The 19,041-nt window shown below is 55.6% G+C and overlaps 1 protein-coding gene across 1 annotated transcript in view; it reads right to left on the bottom strand.

Moving 5' to 3' along the window:
* Window positions 1–19,041, bottom strand: part of TRAP1 (TNF receptor associated protein 1) — a 46,082-nt gene that overhangs the window by 2,089 nt on the left and 24,952 nt on the right. Inside the window, exons 5-16 of the mRNA XM_047837630.1 lie at window positions 18,263–18,334; window positions 16,297–16,457; window positions 14,930–15,039; window positions 14,310–14,383; window positions 13,407–13,562; window positions 12,080–12,200; window positions 10,680–10,749; window positions 8,131–8,278; window positions 4,602–4,787; window positions 4,081–4,219; window positions 3,134–3,219; window positions 1,077–1,222 (exon numbers count right to left, since the gene is read on the bottom strand). Coding sequence (XP_047693586.1) covers window positions 1,077–1,222; window positions 3,134–3,219; window positions 4,081–4,219; window positions 4,602–4,787; window positions 8,131–8,278; window positions 10,680–10,749; window positions 12,080–12,200; window positions 13,407–13,562; window positions 14,310–14,383; window positions 14,930–15,039; window positions 16,297–16,457; window positions 18,263–18,334 — 1,469 coding nt within the window. The remainder of the gene's footprint in view (window positions 1–1,076; window positions 1,223–3,133; window positions 3,220–4,080; window positions 4,220–4,601; window positions 4,788–8,130; window positions 8,279–10,679; window positions 10,750–12,079; window positions 12,201–13,406; window positions 13,563–14,309; window positions 14,384–14,929; window positions 15,040–16,296; window positions 16,458–18,262; window positions 18,335–19,041) is intronic.

The raw sequence follows: 19,041 nt of genomic DNA, 5'->3' as shown, positions 1-19,041 counted from the left end.
TATAAAACATACATACATAACATACATATAAAACAAGCATTAAAAAGGATATGATAAAGTGAGTCATAATGCAAAAAAGACACAAAAGTACAAGGCCAGAGTCCAGAAGAAAATATGCCAAATGGGCTGTAGTAACTGTGGTTGGGGACAAGACGAGGGATGCTTGCTTTTTGCTATTTTGTAACATATTTGGTAACCTGTTGATAGAATTTCATTTAAAAGTTATTACTGTAGGGGCGCCTGGGTGGCTCAGTTGAGCGTCCAACACTGGATTTTGGCTCAGGTCACCATCCCCAGGGTCATGGGATTGAGCCCTGAGTCGGGCTCCAGGCTCAGCACAGAGATGGTCTCTCTCTGCCCCTCTCCCCTGCTGACACTCCCTCAAGAGAAAACAAAAAAGGACAGTCTTAGAAGGCATGTCACGAGAAAGCCAAGCCAAAGGATGGTCAATGCAGGGCCCTGGGGACTCCCGTGCTATGCAAGCAGCGCGCACGTCCTCGTCCAGGTGAGGGTAGCCGGGCCGTGAGCCAGATGGGGACAAGGGGGATAAGAGTGTTCACAGCAACCTGTTGCCACCAGCCCCTGAACAGAAACTACCCCAAAACAGCCTAACGGTGCTAAGGCAGACTCCTATTTCTCAGCTACAAACACAAACCCGAGCCACCCTCCACGCGGACTGTCTCGTGCCGAGTCGTGGAAGCAGGACTTTAAAAACACACTCAAGGATTCCACACACGTCAAAGTTCAAAACTGCCAACACAGAGCGTCTTCACGGATGCGTGAATAGACAGTAGAACCACAGCGAGGTGAGGAAATGACTACTCCTGCAGCGAGGGCTCTGGTGACCTCTGAGGACAGGGACAGACTCTAGTGGGAAACGGGGGCATCTGAATGAAGGCCAACAAGGTGGTTTTTTAGGACCTTGTGGGGGATAGTTTAATAGTCATCAAACCACGTAAGCCTTATGCCCTCCTGAGGTGTCGTAAACGAAGGTAGCGCACAAACCCACTCACACACACGACATGGCAGGTCGGAAACGCGGGCCCGGGGCCTGGGCCGGGAGCCGGCGGCCCTACCTGGGGTTGATCTCCAGTGTGGGCTGCAGGACCTGAGCGCGCTCCTCCTGGGTCTTGGCCAGCTGCTGCATGCGCAGGAAGTGCCGGGCGGCCCCCATCTCCAGCACGGTGATCATGGCAGGGTGGGTGTCCAGTCGGAGAGTCACCTACGAGCCAGGCCAGGGACCAGAGGTGAGGGAGGAGCTGGAGGCGGGGGCTCCTGGGCTGCAGGGTCTGGGCCATTCATGAAGCTTACCCGGGTGACACACACAATGCAGGTCTCCAGGGACACCCCTCCCTTGCACTCACGAGAAGGGAGTCTGAGCTGCCACCACATGAAGTTCCTGGAACACATCCCGATCGTGGACTCCCTCCTCCTCTATCCCCCACCCCCCAAAACTACTGGTCTTTAACGTGTCCATTGCTGTCCCAGGTGTATCTGGCCTGGGTTAACTAACCTCTGCTGCACGGGGGCCATGGAGGGGTCCCACAGCGGTCAAGGACCCCGCAAGCCGGCTGCTCCCCTGCCCAAGGCCCCAGCCTCTCCAGTACGTCCTCCCTTAATCCTGCCCATCCTCCCTCTGTCTTGCCTGTCCCAATGGCCTGAGCCCCCTTCCCACGGCTCCCACGGGCCTGGATTTCATCCACTACACCTGCCACCGAACGTTCGAGATCCTGCTCCCTGTGGGCCTCTCCCTTGCCACCCAGAGGGTGTGGGCCTGCAGACTCAGGCCAGACTTCTGGGCCTGCTGGACCCATGGCACAGCAATGGAGAACCTGCGCCGGGATTCAAATCCAGCTCCCGGACTGCGAGCTGTGATGTGGGGAAGTGTTCCACCTCGTCTCCTTCGTGGGTCAAATGCACTCATTCTAATTAGCTCGGAGGTCACCCTGTGACCTCGGAGGTCATGCTGTGCATGACACAGCACATGTCACAAAGAGAAATCCCGGCTGTGCGCCTTGGCTCTCAATGCTCACTGCCCGGAAGCCACACAGGTCCCCAGATGCCACCTCTTACAGAGGTGCCTCCTCTGCTCTTGGCTGTTCCCACCCTGCACACCTTTAGCGCCACGCCTGGAGGTGTCCTTGTGCCAGTGACTTCACACTGAACACCTGTCCTCCGGCTACCATGGCCTTCTCTTGTAGGTCCGAGATGGACTGCTCGGTTGCCAGCTGCTCTGGACAGAACTTATGTGACTTGTGCGTTTCTGCCCAGAGCCGCACCTACACAGTCCCAGGGGCCTGAGTTGGCTTGTGCTCCGTATCTGGCCTCGGCATCAGAATTGGCCTTTCTGACGCCAAGAGGGACTAACTTGCCTCGCCCTCTCGAGCCAGACCAGGCTGGCCCCCTGGAATGGATCAGGGAGCGAAGAGAAATAGGCAGATGCCGAGCTCCCAAGACCATGAGACGGTAAGAGAAGCTAAGACTATGCTTAGGTAGACTCCATGACTCACCGGGATCACACACGCATAGGGCACACACTGCCTTGGCAGCAACAGCTGGAAGCCTCACCTGAGAAGGATACTCGGCCCAGGACCCTCAGTCGGGACCCCGACCAGGCTGTTTGCCGCGGGACTCCCCCAGCCACGAGGCTGGATGTGGTGAGCACCGATTTGATGTACGAACCCTTCTCTGTTCTTCTCTACACTCTCCCCCTCTTTATGTTACTCTAATGGTTTGATTTCGTATATTCCCTTTCCTTTATAATTAAAGCTCCTTCATGGAACGGAAGTATGGCTCCTGTGAATTACGATTCAGAACACCGGCTTGCTGAGACCCACCCAGACCCCTGAGAACCTGAGTTGGGCAGTCAGCTCCCCGTGTCCTCGGCCACCACAGCGCCTTGGAGACAGCCAGCTGGGGACCTCCCCCCGCCTGTTCTCTGCTTCCACCTGCTCTACAGAGTGGCACATGTACGCCCCTGGGCACTGGTGCGCGTGCACACACAGGCACGGCAGCAACGCGCCGGTCTCCCCCTCAGATCACGACCGCAGGGAAGATACCCACAGGGCCGGCAGCAGTGCGGTCCCGGAGGCCCATGGCGGCCGGGTGGCAGCCCGTCTCCGGAAGGCCTCACCTTCACGTTGGTGACACGTGACCCCAGCGCATTTCTCATCCAGGCCATCAGGTCCTCCGTCTCCTTCTCGGACAGGCGGTCACTGGCTACAGGAGGGTAGACGGGAGCGGGCTCAGAGCCGCCCACCCCAGGGCATCCCAGGGGGCCTAAAATGCTGATGCCTCAATACTGGGTTTCAAGAAGGCTCCCTCCGCCCCTGTCGGCCACTGCCGCAGAGACAGAGGCTTCCCGAAAGGACCTTCATCTAAAAGTAAGCAGATTAAATTGGATCCCAAAAAGGACACCTTGGGGGCACCTGGCTGCCTGAGTCCGTGGAGCATTCAACTCTTGATCTCAGGATCAGGAATTCAAGCCCTATGCTGGGTGTGGAGCATAAATTAAAATAAATTAAATTAAATTAAATTAAATTAAATAGACAGACAGACATTTTTGGTTGCCTGAGGCCCATATAATTTTGTGAGAGCTTTAAAAAGAATCTCTAGGGGCGCCTGGGTGGCTCAGTCGGTTAAGCATCTGGACTCTTGATTTTGGCTCAGATCATGATCCTGCAGTTTGTGGGATCAAGCCCCACATCGGGCTCTATGCTGACAGCACAGAGCCTGCTTGGGATTCTCTCTCTCTACCCCTCCCCTGCTCACTCTCTCAAAATAAATACAATAAACATAAAAAAAAAAAAAAAAAAAAAAAGACCACTTCTGATTCTGTTGGAAGCCAAGCTGGAGGGAGCACTCAGACCCCCAGGATCTAAACAAAAATGTTTCCCATTCATCATGAAGATGGTCCCCAACAGCTTCCTCTGTGCAGGCTGGGGACCCCAGATACACATGAGAAGAGAAAAAACTCCATATGAACCCAGCACTACAAGATGGAAGAGGCCGTCTTAGCCTTCTCTGCACCCCCAGGCCACCACCCACACCTGGGCTCAGAGAGAAGGGGAGCGAGCCTACCCGGGGACCCGTCCTCCAACTTCTCCTCCTTATAGTGATCAACCACGATGTCCGTCTCCACAGAGATCAGCTTCTTCTTGTCAAACTCACGAAGGTGTAGCAAAGTCAGTTCATCGAACTGCTCGTAGCAGAAGAGAACCTGCGAGAGCCCAAGAGCATTGGCGTCGGGCCTGGAGAAGTCTGCCCGCAACAGGACAGAGCGGAGCGTGAGGCCAGGGCCGGGTCCTATGTCTGGAAAGGCCATACTGGGGTCTGGGGGCTTCCTCAGCCTCATGGATACAGTGGTTCACCAGATGGTCCCGAGGGGGCCCTAGCAGTAGGAGTAGCAGTAGGATCGGTGACTACGGAGGAGCCCCGTGTCACCTCCCAGAGACACACAGACTAACGGCAGCCTGGCTGGGCCTCAGGACCCCTGGACATCAGCTGCCTCACGCGGCTTGGCTCTCCCGAGCATGTTCGGCCACTGTCTGGGGCTCAGACCCTGTTTATCCCGTCTGGACCCCAAGCCGTGGCCCACTCACCTCCATGTTTTTCTGCTTCATGGCCTCATAGTAGGGTGAATGCTCGGCCAGGTGCCGGCTGGGGGCGCACAGGTAGTAGATGGTGCGGGTGCCAGCCCGCATGCGGCCGGCATAGTCCGAGAGACTAGTCAGCTGCCCAGCAGGCAGTGCCGAGGACTCGTACCGTAGCAGCTTTGCAATATCCTCCTGCAGACAAAGGCCAGGTCACTCTCGTTCTAGGTCCTCGTTCTGAAAGCCTCCCAGCTGCCTTCCACAGGCTTTGGAAGCCTATGGCTACGGGGAGGAAGAGCTCTGGCCGGCCTCACCCCTGGCTGCCGGGCCCAAGGACGGCACTCGGCCCCTGGGGGGCAGAGGGGACTCCGATGGTATCCATCGGGTCCCACATCAAATGTGCGGGGGACCCCGGAGAGAACCTTTGCCCTAGCTGGTCTGGGCCCCGTGGAGAAGGGCTTTCTGGTACACCTGTCCTAGACCACTGGTATACTGCCACTGTCCGTGCCAGAGACCTTCCCAGACCTAGCATCCTCTGTCCATCCCCGCCTCCTGGGCACGTGGATGAGATGTGGAGGCTGCATTCCTAGCCTTCCTCACGGCAAGGACTAGCGCCGGCCCGTGGGGCACAAATGACAGTGAGCACGTATTTAAGGGGGAGCCAGTCCTCCTCCATCCGGGCAGCTGAAGGTCAGTGTGCCCGCTGGTGTCATATCCTTGATGTGGGAGCTGCCTGCCGATGGTGGAGAAGCAGCCCCAAGCTGGGGCCTGGGTCCCCAATGCCACCAGCCAGCATGTGACTTGAGACCTCAACTCTGCCTCGTCTCTACCAGTGACTTCTCCCTGATCATCCGGCACAGACATGTGGGGCGGGGAGGGGGGGGGGGCGTGCAGAAGAACACGGTGGAAGAGCAGACAGCCTGTGCCTAGAGCTGCTGGAGTCTGCCACCAACAAGGAGGGCTGAGAAGAGGCTGTGGCGGCCTCAGCACGCCAGGGCCCTAGGTCCACCTCCCACGACCTGAAAAACCTCCTGGGGGACCCCAGATGCTCGGTCACCTCCTCCTTCCTCACTGCTAAAGATGAAATCTCGACCCTCGGAGTGACTGCCTAATGGGGCACAGGTGTCTTTTTGGGGAGACGAGAATTATCTGAAGCTAGACGGCCGTGGATGCACAACTTGCGAATGTATGAAGGGCCACTGAATTGTTCACTTTGAAAGTGTGAATTTTACAGTATATGAATTATGTGGCAATTTAAAATTGGCCAAAAAATGTTTACGGAATGACTGTATTTTTTAATATTTACTTATTTTTGGACGAAAGTCCCAAATGTAAGACAGTAAACCAACAAAATCCTAGAGGAGACAACAGGCAGCAACCTCTTTGCCCCCGGCCGCACCAAGTTCTTACTAGACCGGTCTCCGGAGGCAAGAGAAACAAAAGCAAAAATGAACTATTGGGACCTCATGAAGATAAAAATATTCCTAAAGCAAAAGAAACAATCAGCAAAACTAAAAGGTAACCTCCGGAATGGGAGAAGACATCTGCAAATGACATGCGGATAAAAAGCTATTATTCAAAATCTATAAAGAACTTATCAAACTCAACCGCCCCAAAACAAATAATCCAGTGAAGAAATGGACAGAAGACATGAACAGTTTCTCCAAAGACGACATCCGAGATGGCCACCCGACACATGAAAAAAATACTCAACGCCACCCATCATCAGGGAAATATGAATCAAAACCACAAGGAGATACCACCTCACACCTGTCAAAATGGCTAACATTAACAACTCAGGCAACAAAACATGTTGGCCAGGATGCGGAGAAAGAGGATCTCTTTTGCATTGCTGGTGGGAGTGCAAACTGGGGCAGCCACTCTGGAAAACAGTACGGAGTTCCTCAAAAACAGAACTACCCTATGACCCAGCAGTTGCACTACTAGGTATTTATCCAAAGGATACAAAAATGCTGGTTTTGCACCCCAATGTTTGTAGCAGCACTATCAACGATAGCCCAAGTATGGAAAGAGCCCAGATGTCCATCGAATGGCAAATGGACATAGAAGATGTAGTATATATATATAATGGAATATCATTCAGCGATCAAAAAGAATGAAATATTTCCATTTGCAACAAACTGAATGGAACTACAGAGTATTATGCTAAGTGAAATCAATCAGAGAAAGATAAAGATCATATGATTTCTCGGGGCGCCTGGATGGCTCAGTTGCTTGGGAGTCAGACTCTGGCTCAGGTCATGATCTCACGGTTCATCGGTTCGAGCCCCACATCGGGCTCTGTGCTGACAGCTCAGAGCCTGGAGCCTGCTTTGGATTCTGTGTCTCCATCTCTCTCTGCCCCTCTCCCACTCATGCTCTGTCTCTGCCTCATAAAAAAAAAGATCATATGATTTCATTCATATGTGGAATTTAAGAAACAAAACAGATGAACATGGGAGAAGGCAAGGAAAAATAAGATAAAAACAGGGAGGCAAACCATAAAAGACTCTTATATACAGAAAACGAACTGGGGTTGCTGGAGGGAAGCGGGTGGGAGAGGGGCTAAATGGGTGATGGGCACTGAAGACGGCACTTGTTGGGATGAGCACTGGGTGTTGTATGTAAGTGATGAATCAGTAAACTACTCCTGAACTCATTACTACGCTATGTTAACAGGCCTGGATTTAAATTTAAAAAATATGTATACTCATTTATGAGTCAGAGAAAAAGAGACCACACGTGCCTGCACGACCAGGGTGCAGTGCAGAGCCTAATGCAGGGCTCAAACTCATGAATGGTGAGATCATGACCTGAGCCGAAGTCGGACAATTAACCAGTTGGGCCACCCAGGTGCCTGATGATCGTATCATTTTTAAGTATTTGAACTCTGGCCCCAGAGGCACCACATTGAAGGATTTCCGCCAGGGGCACATGGGTGGCTCAATCTGTTAAGCGTCTAATCCTTGACTTCAGCTCAGGTCATGGTCTCGAAGTTCATGGGTGGGAGCCCCGGGTCGGGCTCTGCACTGACAGCAACAGCACGGAGCCTGCTTGGGATTCTGTCACACTCTCACACACTCTCTCTCTCTCTGCCCCTCCCCTGCTTGTACATACACATGTATGTGCTCTCTCTCAAAATAAACAAACATTAAAAAAAGAAAAGGATTTCCACTAGTCACCCAGAGAACATGCCTTTCCCACCCCAGGAACCAGGCACCTTGCCCCGTCCCCTGCCTTTAGTGATCTCCTGAGCACCCTGAATGCTGGTGGGAGGAGACAGCGCACACCCACCTCCTTCCGGCATCAGGCGGGGAAGAGCTCGGTGCCGTGGGATGTGGTAAGGAGGCTCCAGGATGTGGCGCCAGGCCTGCTGCATCCAACAGCGGCCTGGAGGCCAAACGCTGCCTCTACTGACCCCTGCCAAGTGCCCGGCTATGCCACGGTCACGTCCCAGGAAGTTCGGATTTCTGGCCTCCACCAGATTCCTCCACAGCCCATGGCAGCCCAGAGAAAGGCCCAGAAACAAAGACCCTACCTTGACCTCTTGTTCAGCAGTGGTCACGATGCCCTCCCTCATGAATAAGCCATAATCTTCAAAAAACTTGGCATATTTTTCAGGGTCTTTTTTACTCTGGTCAACAAAGAATTTTATCAGCCTCTGCTGTAGAAGGTCCCGGAGTTTCCTACAGAACAGAAACGCGTCTACCGTCAACAAACAACTTTCATGAAAGACGAAAGGCAGAAGCATATGAAAAACGTTCATCCCCACTAATGACCAAAGAAGCAGAAACAATACACTATTTTGGTGAAACTAAAAAAACGTGAAGCAAAAAGGGGACCCCTGACAAAGCCCAGCTGGGGAGACACCCCTAGTAGCAGGAATGCGAACCGATCCCCCCCCCCCGCCACCCTTGTGGAGGACCACAGCCTGGGATCCAATCGCAGATTACACTTCAGGAAACCGGAGGCGGCAAGCTTTATGGACCAGGCATCACACCGTGGCGCACAGGACAGAAGGCAACTGTGAACAGCCCCCGGGCTGAACGCTAAAGAACAGGCTGAGGATAAAAAGCAGGAGGGCCATTAAACGTCACCTCCTCTAATGGTCCGTCATGACATCAAAAAATGGTCCGCTGAAATGACGCTGAAATGGAAAGAAACACCAGAAAAATCCCAACGTGGATAAATCACAGCAAACAGTGTGTACGTGTGTGCAAAGACCTACCGGTAGCTTTCTGTGCACTGGAACTCTGCGCTTAGGAGCAAGGCGGTATACACAGCACGCACACGCACACACCAGTTTTATAAAACTTGGATTTCTTGGGGAACACGGTGTTTACTGCGGCATTTCACAGTGGCGTGAAATTACGAGCAACTTCATGAGTGAAATTAAGGGTATTCTTATTTTTGGGCACCCGGGCTAAGTCATTAAGCATCTGGCTTCAGCTCAGGTCATGATCTCACGGTCTGTGAGGTGGGAGTCCCATATCGGGTGAGCCCATACCCCGCCTTAGGGGGAGTCCTGCTTCTCTCTCTCTGTCCCGCCTGGGACTGCTGCTTGTGGCATTCTCTGTCCCTCGCTCACTTGTGCGTGCTCTCACTCTCTCAATAACAGAAGAGCGTAATTATTTCCTTATTATTTTGCCTTTCTTTAAAAACCAGTGAAATTACAGTGTATTTCTGTAATAATCCAGGGCGGGAGATCAACAGTTTCCTATTCATCTAAGCTTTCCTCTCTGCTCCCACCCTGAACAACTCAGACCTCCAACCACGGGGCAGGATGGGACAGCACCCGCACCTGGGCTGGGGCAGCCACAGAAGCTGGGACAGGACGCACCAACATGAGGGGGGGCAGTGGCCATGGCCGACCCATTCTCTGGCGGGGTCGGGAGCAGACATGGGCAGGGACAAGACCAGGACGTCCCAGTGGTGCCAGCTGGTATCTGGGAGGCTCAGCAGACATACGAACACGTACTGATACAGAAGTACAGACGCCCATCAACACACGCAGACTTCACACGTTCCTTGGCTCTGACTGCTAAGAGGGCCTGGGAGGAGGGACACCCCAACAGCAGTGGCGTCCCCAGGGCACAGACCCTGACTTCTCAGTACCATTCTCTGTTCAGAGGAACCAGGGCTCCTCAAAGGAATAAGCAATTCCAGGGGGGTCAGGACAAGACGCAGGCAGAACACAAGGTGAGCCTGGACCATCTCGTGCCCAAAGCGAGGAGGCAGAAAATAAGGTGGGGGCGGGTGACAGGCATAGGTGCGGGCTCCCTCCGCTGGCCCGACCCGGGACGGTCTTGGCATCAAGATCCATAATGAAAGTAACAGATCACAACCCGATGAGTAAAATGGGAGATCGGCTCCCGCACACGAACACACCCTACACTGAACACGCGGGCCGACACCGCCCCCGCCAGTGACAAAGGGGGAAAGTAACTGCACACGGAGAGGCTGGCAGACGCCCCCTCAGCCAAGTGCTACGAGAACCTCGCCAGGAACGGACTACTCACAAGTGAGGGCCCGCTTGCCAGGCTGCGGTCACTGCTCTTCCTGCACCCAATGCAGGTGTACCCGCTGGCCGGCATGACCTCTCTAACTCACGGTTTCTGCAACCATGACCTGGACCCCTAGCGGTGCCCCCGCAAAAGACTACATGGGCCACACAGGAAAGGCTCCGTACAGTCCCAGGGGAGAATCTGCACTCGGGAACAGGAGCCGCTGCTACAATCGGGACGGGGAGCAGAGAAATGGAGCCACCTCAGCGCAGAGGGATTCCACAGCGACCTCTCCACAAGAGGGTCACCTGCACACCAACACATCAGATCTCTCCTGGCTCTGTGGTTGTTCTCTGCCTCCTCCAGCTCAGATGCAGCGCGCCTGGGGTCTCCCCTGTCACGGCCACCAAGGGAGGGCACGTCTCCCCCAACACACGGCCCCCCAGGCCAAGTCCCGCAGCAGGGCCGCTCTCTGCTCCCCGCCCATTGGAAGTCGCCGGGGCCCCTCGGGGGTCAAGGTGAGCACGCTGAGGGGGCTGCGTCTCCCGCAGGCGCCCGCCCTGCCCCTTCCTCGGCGGCTTACCTGATGAGCGCGCTCTCTTGGAGGAGCTCCCGACTGAGGTTCAGGGGGACATCCTCACTGTCCACCACGCCTGAGGGAGACACAGGCCCATCAGGACCGTCCCCGGGCCCGCGCTCTGCCCGGCCCTCACTGCACACCCCTCCGCCTCCCTGCCAGGCCTTCCCTTCCCCCTCCCAACCTGACTCCAAGTCCAACCATGCGTGTGTGACAGCGAACTGGTGAAGGACAGCGTGGGGAGACTCACTGGGGCACCAGATGCCGGCCCGAGTCCTGCTGATGCCCCAGAGCTCGTGCACACAGCCCAGGTCGTGGCAACGTGACCAGAAGAAAGCTGGTGAGGCCAGGGAGCCTCTGCTGGGGGAACAGTTGCTGAGATTTCAGGATCGGTTTGACACTCTAAAGACCACTTCTGGATTTTGTGTTCACAGCCCTAAGTATACTGTGGACATTCTGCACGTCGTATGCTAAGGTGATACGAAGGTTTAGGTGCTGAATTCTTTTTAAAACTATAATCTCGCTCGGGGAGCCTGGGTGGCTCAGTGAGTTAAGCGTCCGACTTCAGCTCAGGTCTTGACCTCACAGTTCATGAGTTCGAGCCCCACATCAGGCTCTGTGCTGACAGCCCAGAGCCTGGAACCAGCTTCAGATTCTGTCTCCCTTTCTCTCTGCCCCTTGCCCATTCTCACTCTGTCTCTCTCTCTCTCTCAAAAATGAACATTAAACCTGAAACTCATGGGGTGCCTGGATGGCTCACTCAGTTAAGTGTCTGACTCGTTTTCAGCTCTAGTCATGATCTCAAGGCCGTGAGATCAAGCCTCACATCGGGGTCCACTGGGCATGGAGCCTTCTCGGGATTCTCTTTCTCTCTGCCCCTCCCCTGTTCATGCTGTCTCTCAAAATAAACTTTAAAGAAAAAGGGGAGGGGGCGCCTGGGTGGCTCAGGTCACGATCTCACAATCTGTGACTTTGAGCCCCAGATGACTCTGTGCTGACAGCTTAGAGCCTGGAGCCTGCTTTGGATTCTGTGTCTGTCTGTTTGTCTCCCCCACCCCCTCCAAAAAATAAACATTAAAAAACAAAACAATACACAATAAAAAAACACCTGAAACTTACAAGAATTCAAATTAAACGTGTTCTGTCACTCTGCCCCACCTCAACCAAGACGTGGTGGTTGCAGAGGGGAAGAAGCTTCCTGGGTGGAGCTAAGCAGCTTCCCACGGCCGCCCTGGGTCTGCCCAGCTACCCCAGCCTGCCGCCGTGGCTGCCCACCGCGACCCGGTGCTCAGGGCAGACGAGCGCTCTCTGCCGAGGTCGGCACCCCAGGCCACGCATGGGGAGCCGCTCAGTCCCGGGGCTGCGGGCCTCGACTCACACGACGGACACGGGCATCAGCGCTGTACCTCGAACGAAGCGCAGCCACTTGGGCAGGATGTCGGTGGCCTTGGTCTGGATGAGGACCTTGCGGCTGTACAGCGCAATGCTGGAGCCCATCTCCCGGCTCACGTCAAACATGGATGGTTTCTGGGGACAAGGAAACAGCAGTGTTAGGGACCCACGAGGAGGCAGAACCTATGATGTCATGTGGGAGCACGAAGGACAACTCAGAGCCACCCCTTCTTAAGGAGGCCTGTGCCAGGAGCTGCGGGGGGACACGTGGTGACTCAGAGGAAGAGCCTAGGGAGGACCCCGACGGGCCCTCGGCAGGGGGAGCAGGGCACGGGACTTCCGTGGGCAGCTGCTGCCCCCCACCCGTTCCCCCTGAAGGACATAAAAAGCAACAACCAGCATGTCCCTGTGAACAGAGCCAAGGTGCTAGGGGTCAGGGCCAGCAAACAATAGCCACAGACCAAACCCAGCTCAACACCTGGTTTGTGCAGCCCCAGAGCAGCTTTTCCGTTTTTAAATGGTTGAGAACGAAAGCAGAACGAGACTATCTCATGATATGTGAAAAATACACGAAATCCGAACTGTAGGGGCTATCAAGTTTCCCGGAACACAGCCGGGCTCGCGAGCGTTTCCTGGGGGCAGCGCTCCAGGCCACGTGGGCCCTGTGAAGCCCAAACTAGTCACAACCATCTGCCGACTTCTGCTCTAAAGCAGCATTTTGGGGCCTGCATCCCGCACACACACCACGCTGGGATCCTGCTAATACGGAGGCTCCATTCAGGAGGTGCTGGCGGGGCTGAGATCTACACTCCCCAAAACCCCAGGACACGCTGGGGCTGCTGGTCTGTGGAACTCAGCACCGAGTCTCACAGTGCTTTCCCAAGTGGGTAGCCCTGGGACCTATGGGGGCTGCCATCAAAAACACCAGGAACTTCTGCCAATCCCCGAGCAGGTCTCCCTGTTTACAGGATTCATCAGAGCCTTCACCAGGCTACTGCGAGCCAGGGGGTTTAAGGGCCAAGCGCAAGCACAGAGTGCCCACCAAGTCATCAGAGCGCCATGGCGCCCCTGCACTGCGGGCCTCCCCCGGGCCCCTCGCCCAACGGTTCTGTTCCACCAAGACAGCATGTGCAACACCCCTCCCCCTGCGCTCATCCATCCGGAGGCGGGGGCTCTGCTTTTACTCTGATGCTGCCAAGTTAGTTTTTGTGATGCCTGTGATCTGTCCCCTTCAGGGAAAGTGCCAGCGCTGCTGAGAAATGCGGTCACCTTGGGCGGTGCCCCCACCCCAGGGAGAGCAGACAAGCACTCGCAGCGCTGCCCCGAACTCGCCGGCCTCACCATTTCTGGCACATAGAAGATGCTGCGGATGTTGAGAGGCGCGTCCGTCCTGTAGTGCAGGGTGTAGCGGGGCCTGTCGTGGGCCTGAGCGACATAGCGGTAGAACTCTTCGTGCTGCCACTCGCCCACGTCCTTGGGGTCCATCATCCAGACCGCCTGGAAGTGGACAGTCACAGGGATGCGGCGTCTAAGATACAGCCTCCCAACGACCACACAGAGCTGGGCCGCTGGAGCCTGTGGACCCAGGACGAGCCAAGGACCAGCCCCGTGGGACAGACAGTGTGGGGAGGGGGGGCTGTCCCACAAAGACACACAAAAGGTTCTAGAAAGAGTGTCCCCTCCCTGCTACAGGGTGTCAGGAAGGGCCAGCCCGGAGGACGTGCACGGGCCTGCAGGACGTCACGAACAGATTGAGTAAATGGACAAAGAAATGTGGCCTGGTCGTGGAACCAGAACCTGGCCGTAAAAAGGAAGGGAGCACCAACACAGGCTCACACGGATGAACCTGGAACCATGGCGATGAGAAGCCAGATACATAAGGCCACAGTGTTTGATTCCACACTGATGTGAAGTTTCCAGAACAGGCACACGAGTGGTTGTTGGGGGCTATGGGAGGGGAGATGGGGAGTCACTGCTAATGCAGGCAGGTTCCTTTTTGGGGCGAGAATGTTCTAAAACGGGACTGTGGCGATGGTGAGCGCACCAAGGACCAATGAACTGCACAGTGTGAGCTATACCCAGGGCACGAGGACGGGGCACAGAAGGGTGGGGATCTCGCCTTCCGCAAGGGACCCCACTGCTGGCACAGGGCCACCCAGTCCCACCTCGGTTCCTCTGGCCTTGAAATGTACCAACCTGTCCCCACAGCCTCCCCTGAGCCCTTCATGCAGCCCAGGGTCTCACCTGCAAGGTATTAATGCGCCTTCCGTTCAGGTACAAGGGGAAGCTGACAAAGTTACTGTATTTTGTCACTACATCTGGAAGAGACACACACGTGAAACAACAATGAACACAGGGAGCTTCTGGACGCAAAAGCTGCGGAAGTGGATGCAGGGGTGACAGCACGCCGGAGGACTCGGTGTGGCCGTCTCACAGGTGGAAAGCCAGGTCACAGCAGGGACACTGTCCTGCCTGCACAAAGTGAGCAGAAGTGCAAGGAGGCAGATAGATGTCTTGAGGCCCAGGTCACCGTGAGACACCCACACCTTCTTGGCGGCATGAACAGAGTTCACGGGAAGCGCTCGGCACCTCTGACGAGCCGTCAGTCACACACGACGACAAGACCACCGCACAGAAGCCCCCGCTCTGGGTTTCGGTGAGGGGTGAGGGACGCATCTTCCACACAGGCGGAGCACGACCACCGAGGGTGGAAGACGGAACAAAACCTGACCGCGCCAGTGGGCCTGGCTTCTGGTCCCGCACGGAGCCACAGGGACTCTGTCCCAGGCGGGCCTGGGCCGCCAACCCCGGAAGCGCCCTAAGCCTGCCGCGCACGCATCACAGTGGCCCAGACTCCCACTCACCTCGAACCCGGGCCTCGCTGGCAAACTCTGTGCTGTCTGACTTGAGGTGGATGATGATTTTGGTCCCAGTTCTCACTCCAGAGGCTTCAGCGATTTCAAACACCCCGGAGCTAAGAGGTGGGGAAGGGAAAGCCAATGGCACGAAGCAAAGCTGACGAGTCCTCCACCTGGGACCGTCGATGCCCAGAAAGACAAGCTTGGGTGCCACCGTTTCTGAGCCCACCGTGTCTCCTCCAGGGAGAGAGGCTGCCGGGGTGGGGTGTGGGATGCGGGGCTGGGGCGTGGGGCTCTCCCGATCATAGGCGCCCCCTCGTGGTGTTTAGGGTCACCCGAAGTGACCCCGCTGCTGCCATGCGACACTGGGTGGAAAGGGCAGATGCACGGAGACGCGTGTGAACTCCCGGTTTCTGGACCTCTGGCAGAGGCCAGGCGGAGAAACTGTTTCCCAAGTACAAAAGGAGGGGATGCGCCCCCAAAAGGCACCCTGTCCCTATCCTGGCCCGCTTCCTCTGAACATCTCCTTGGCGGGAGGCACACAGGAGCCTCAGCTGTGACTGAGGGGGATGGGCTGCGCTCCCATCGGGAGAGCAGGATCCGGAAACAAAGATCTGGGGCTAATGAAGTACACGCTTCCAGGGGCACCTGGGTGGCTCAGTCGGTTAAGCCTCCAACTTGGGCTCAGGTCACAATCTCACGGTTCGTGAGTTCGAGCCCCACGTCAGGCTCTGTGCTGACAGCTCAGAGCCTGGAGCCTGCTTCAGATTCTGGGTCTCCCTCTCTCTGCCCTTCCCTAGCTTGTATTCTCTTTCTGTGGCTCAAAAATCAATAAACATTTAAAAAAAAAAAATGAAGTACACGCTTCCGTTTGGCCAAGATGCCTTTCTCCTCCAACAGTCTCGAGGTTCTCCTGGACCCTCCAGCGAACGGCCCCCATGCGGGCCGGCGAACAAGCAAGCATCTAAGAGGCAGCTCCTGGGGCCTGAGTGGCACAGGAGGGGCGGGCAGGCCCGGGAGCCAAACCCGGGAGTCCGAGGTGGGAAGCACTCAGGAACGGGCTCCTGCACGACCAAGCCCAGCAAGGCCGGCTGGTCCTGAGGCCAAGCTGGTGACAGGCCGCCCTCTGAAACCACACACCACAGGGGACACACACATGCCACGGGCCATCTGCAAGGGAAGGAGCAACCAGCTCTCAAAGCCTGAGGTTCGGGCTTCATAAAAAAGCCCACGAAGGTCCACTGGCATTTTGGTAAGAGACCCTAACTTCCCAAGGGAAGTGGTAACACTTTAGCTGTGTGCCTAAGTGCGCCTCAGTGCACGCGCCTGGGGCGGCCCCGTGTGTGATGTGAGGCCAGCTCTCACTTACTCACCCATCTGAGAGCCACTGGTAACCAGGGCTGCCTGGGTCCGCAGAGCGGGAATACACCTCCACTCTGTCAGCCACCATGAAAGCCGAGTAGAAACCCACTCCGAACTGGCCGATGATCTTGCTGCTGGCCTCCGCCTGGCTCTGCAGCGCCTCCAGAAAGGCCTGTGGTGGCGAAGGCTGGTCAGAGGGAGGGTGCCCCCTCCCCAGAGAGAATAGACGTTTGTGACGCCCTGTGTCCTTCCCGGAGTGCAGGCGGAGGTCACACTTAATCCTCAACGCAATCACACCGACTGGTTTTTCACCCCAGGTCACACACCGTGGGGCAGTGTGGGAAGTGACGGCTGAGGGACCCCAGATGGGCTGTGGGACGCTGAGTCCGTGTCTAACTCAGAACCACAGGCCTGCCTGTCGGCTGCGGGCCACACTCCTCGGGTGCAGGGGCGGCGGTGGTCTGAGCGAGTGGAGCACAGAAAGCAGTGGCCCCTGGAGTTCGGGATGTGGGGAGACGCCTGAACGTGCCTTCCGCGTGTCTCCCAGACTCTAAGCTTCACGCAGAAACAGTACACACCAAATACAGATTTTGATACGGTACAGAAGGCACTAGATTTTTAGAACTCATGTTGTCAACGTTCCTAAGATTAAAGTACAACAGGGGCGCCTAGGCGGCTCAGCCAGTTGAGCGTCTGCCTTCCACTGGGGGTCATGATCTCACGGTCTGTGGGTTCGAGCCCCATGTCGGCCTCTGGGCTGACAGCTCAGAGCCTGGAGCTGCTTCGGATTCCGTGTCTCCCTCTCTCTCTGCCCCGCCCCCGCTCACACTGTTTCTGTTTCTCTCTTTCAAAAATAAACACTAAAAATAAAGTAAAACGCACACATTCATCACCACGATCACGTCTGTGGAAGAAGTGTTCCACGATGGCTGTGGACCACATTTGGCTGTCGAACACTTGAAATGGGGCTACTGCACCCGAGGAATGAAGTTTTATATCACGTTTAATTGAAATCCAAACAACCATGTGTAGCCAGTGGCTACTGTATGTGAGGGCACAGACTTTCCTTGACAGGGACGGACGTAAATAAACATAAAAAATTTTAAGAAAAAACTGGAGCCTGCTTGGATTCTGTGTCTCCCTCTCTCTCTGCCCCCCCCCCCCCCACTTGTGCTGTCTCTCTGTCTCTCAAAAATAAATAGACAGGGATGGACTTAACCAAAGATATAATGCGGACCGGGGCGGGGGGGGGGGGGGGGGGGGGGCGGGTGGTTGGCGAGTAACGGTTATGGTAACGTTTCTTAAAAGTAGAATTTCTGCAAATCACCTTGGACCAACAATTAAACTATTTCAAGCAGTTTCGTAAAGGACTATTTTAGGCACCACTTAGGCCCACAAGACAAACAAAGAGCATTTAGTCGCCAAGGAGAAGTACATAGGCAGCTGACGGCCACCTCACCCTGGTCGCAGGCTGGCAGAGGCCCCGTGACCGCCCGCCCGCCTGTCCCCACAGAGGGGCCGTGAAGGGCCGCCTGCCCGCAGACGGAACTACTGTGAACGGTGCTGACAGGCAGGAGAGGAAGGACGCCACCTCTGCCGGGCCTTCTGCCTCGAGCTGAGGGAGCTCAAGCAATCGCTGAGCAAGGATTTGGAGAAAAGCAGGAGGCACAACGGTGCTTTCCAGACTCCGACAGACAGGCTTTGAGCCTGGGGTCGGCCGACTTCTAGCTACGGGCAAAGTACTTATTTTCCACCTCTTCATCGACAAAAAAGAGAAACCACCTCAAAGGTCCCCGTGATGGCAAGGAAATCACGTCCTAGTGTTCCCACAGCGCCAGCACAGACCTCACGCCTGAGAACATTCCTGCCGAAGCTGGCGTCCTACCCCCTCTGGTCGGAGCTGCCGGGAGGAAAGACCCTGGAGCCCTGAGCGGGGCAGCGGCTGCAGCACCCGAGGATGGGGCCACGGGGGCTTACCTTTGACCCCGACCTGGCAATCGTCCCCAGGTTGGACACCAGCTCCTCCTGTGTCATCCCGATGCCAGTGTCCTGAGGAGAGAGGCACGCTAAGCTCCGGGCTACCAGCACGTGGGGGAGCTGGGACAGACACGGGCAGACAGCCCCAGGGGCAAGTAGCGTCAGTTATAGCTGCCAGTGAGGACCCAGAGAAGTCACACCCCACACGTCATCAGAGAGATTAATTCTAGTCACATGGGCCACGCCACACTAGAACGCTCCCCACTAGCAGACACACACAGACCAAAGAGACAGAGTCCAGAAACACAGCTGCACAGACTGTGGTACTTGATTTTTAACAAAGGTTCCAAGATAATTCGGTGGGGGAAAGGAAAGCAGACAGCGCTGAATCCAGGCAGCCACGGGCACTCGACCCTGGCCCTCCCCTTACACCACACCCCAAACAGACCGCAGACCCAGAGCAGGAGCGAAGACTGCAGAACTTCTAGAAAAAAACACAGGGGAAAATCTCCGACCGTGGAAGAGGCAGAGATTTCTGAGGCTACGGAAAGGACAAAACAGGGAACGAAAAGGTGACAAACTGGACTTCATTACAATTTGCTTCACAAAAATCACCTCTAAGAAAACAAAAAGGCAAGCCACAGAATGGGAAAAGGGTGCCTGCAAAGCGTGTATCTGATATGGAGCTTCTATCCAGAATATATGAAGAACTCTTACAACTCAACAGAAAAAAACAACTTGACTAAAAACGAACCAAAAATCTGGACACAGGAATATAC

Source organism: Prionailurus viverrinus, chromosome E3 (assembly GCF_022837055.1).
Source record: "Prionailurus viverrinus isolate Anna chromosome E3, UM_Priviv_1.0, whole genome shotgun sequence".
NCBI classification, from domain to species: Eukaryota; Metazoa; Chordata; class Mammalia; order Carnivora; family Felidae; genus Prionailurus; species Prionailurus viverrinus.
This window is presented reverse-complemented; position numbering and strand designations above follow the sequence as displayed.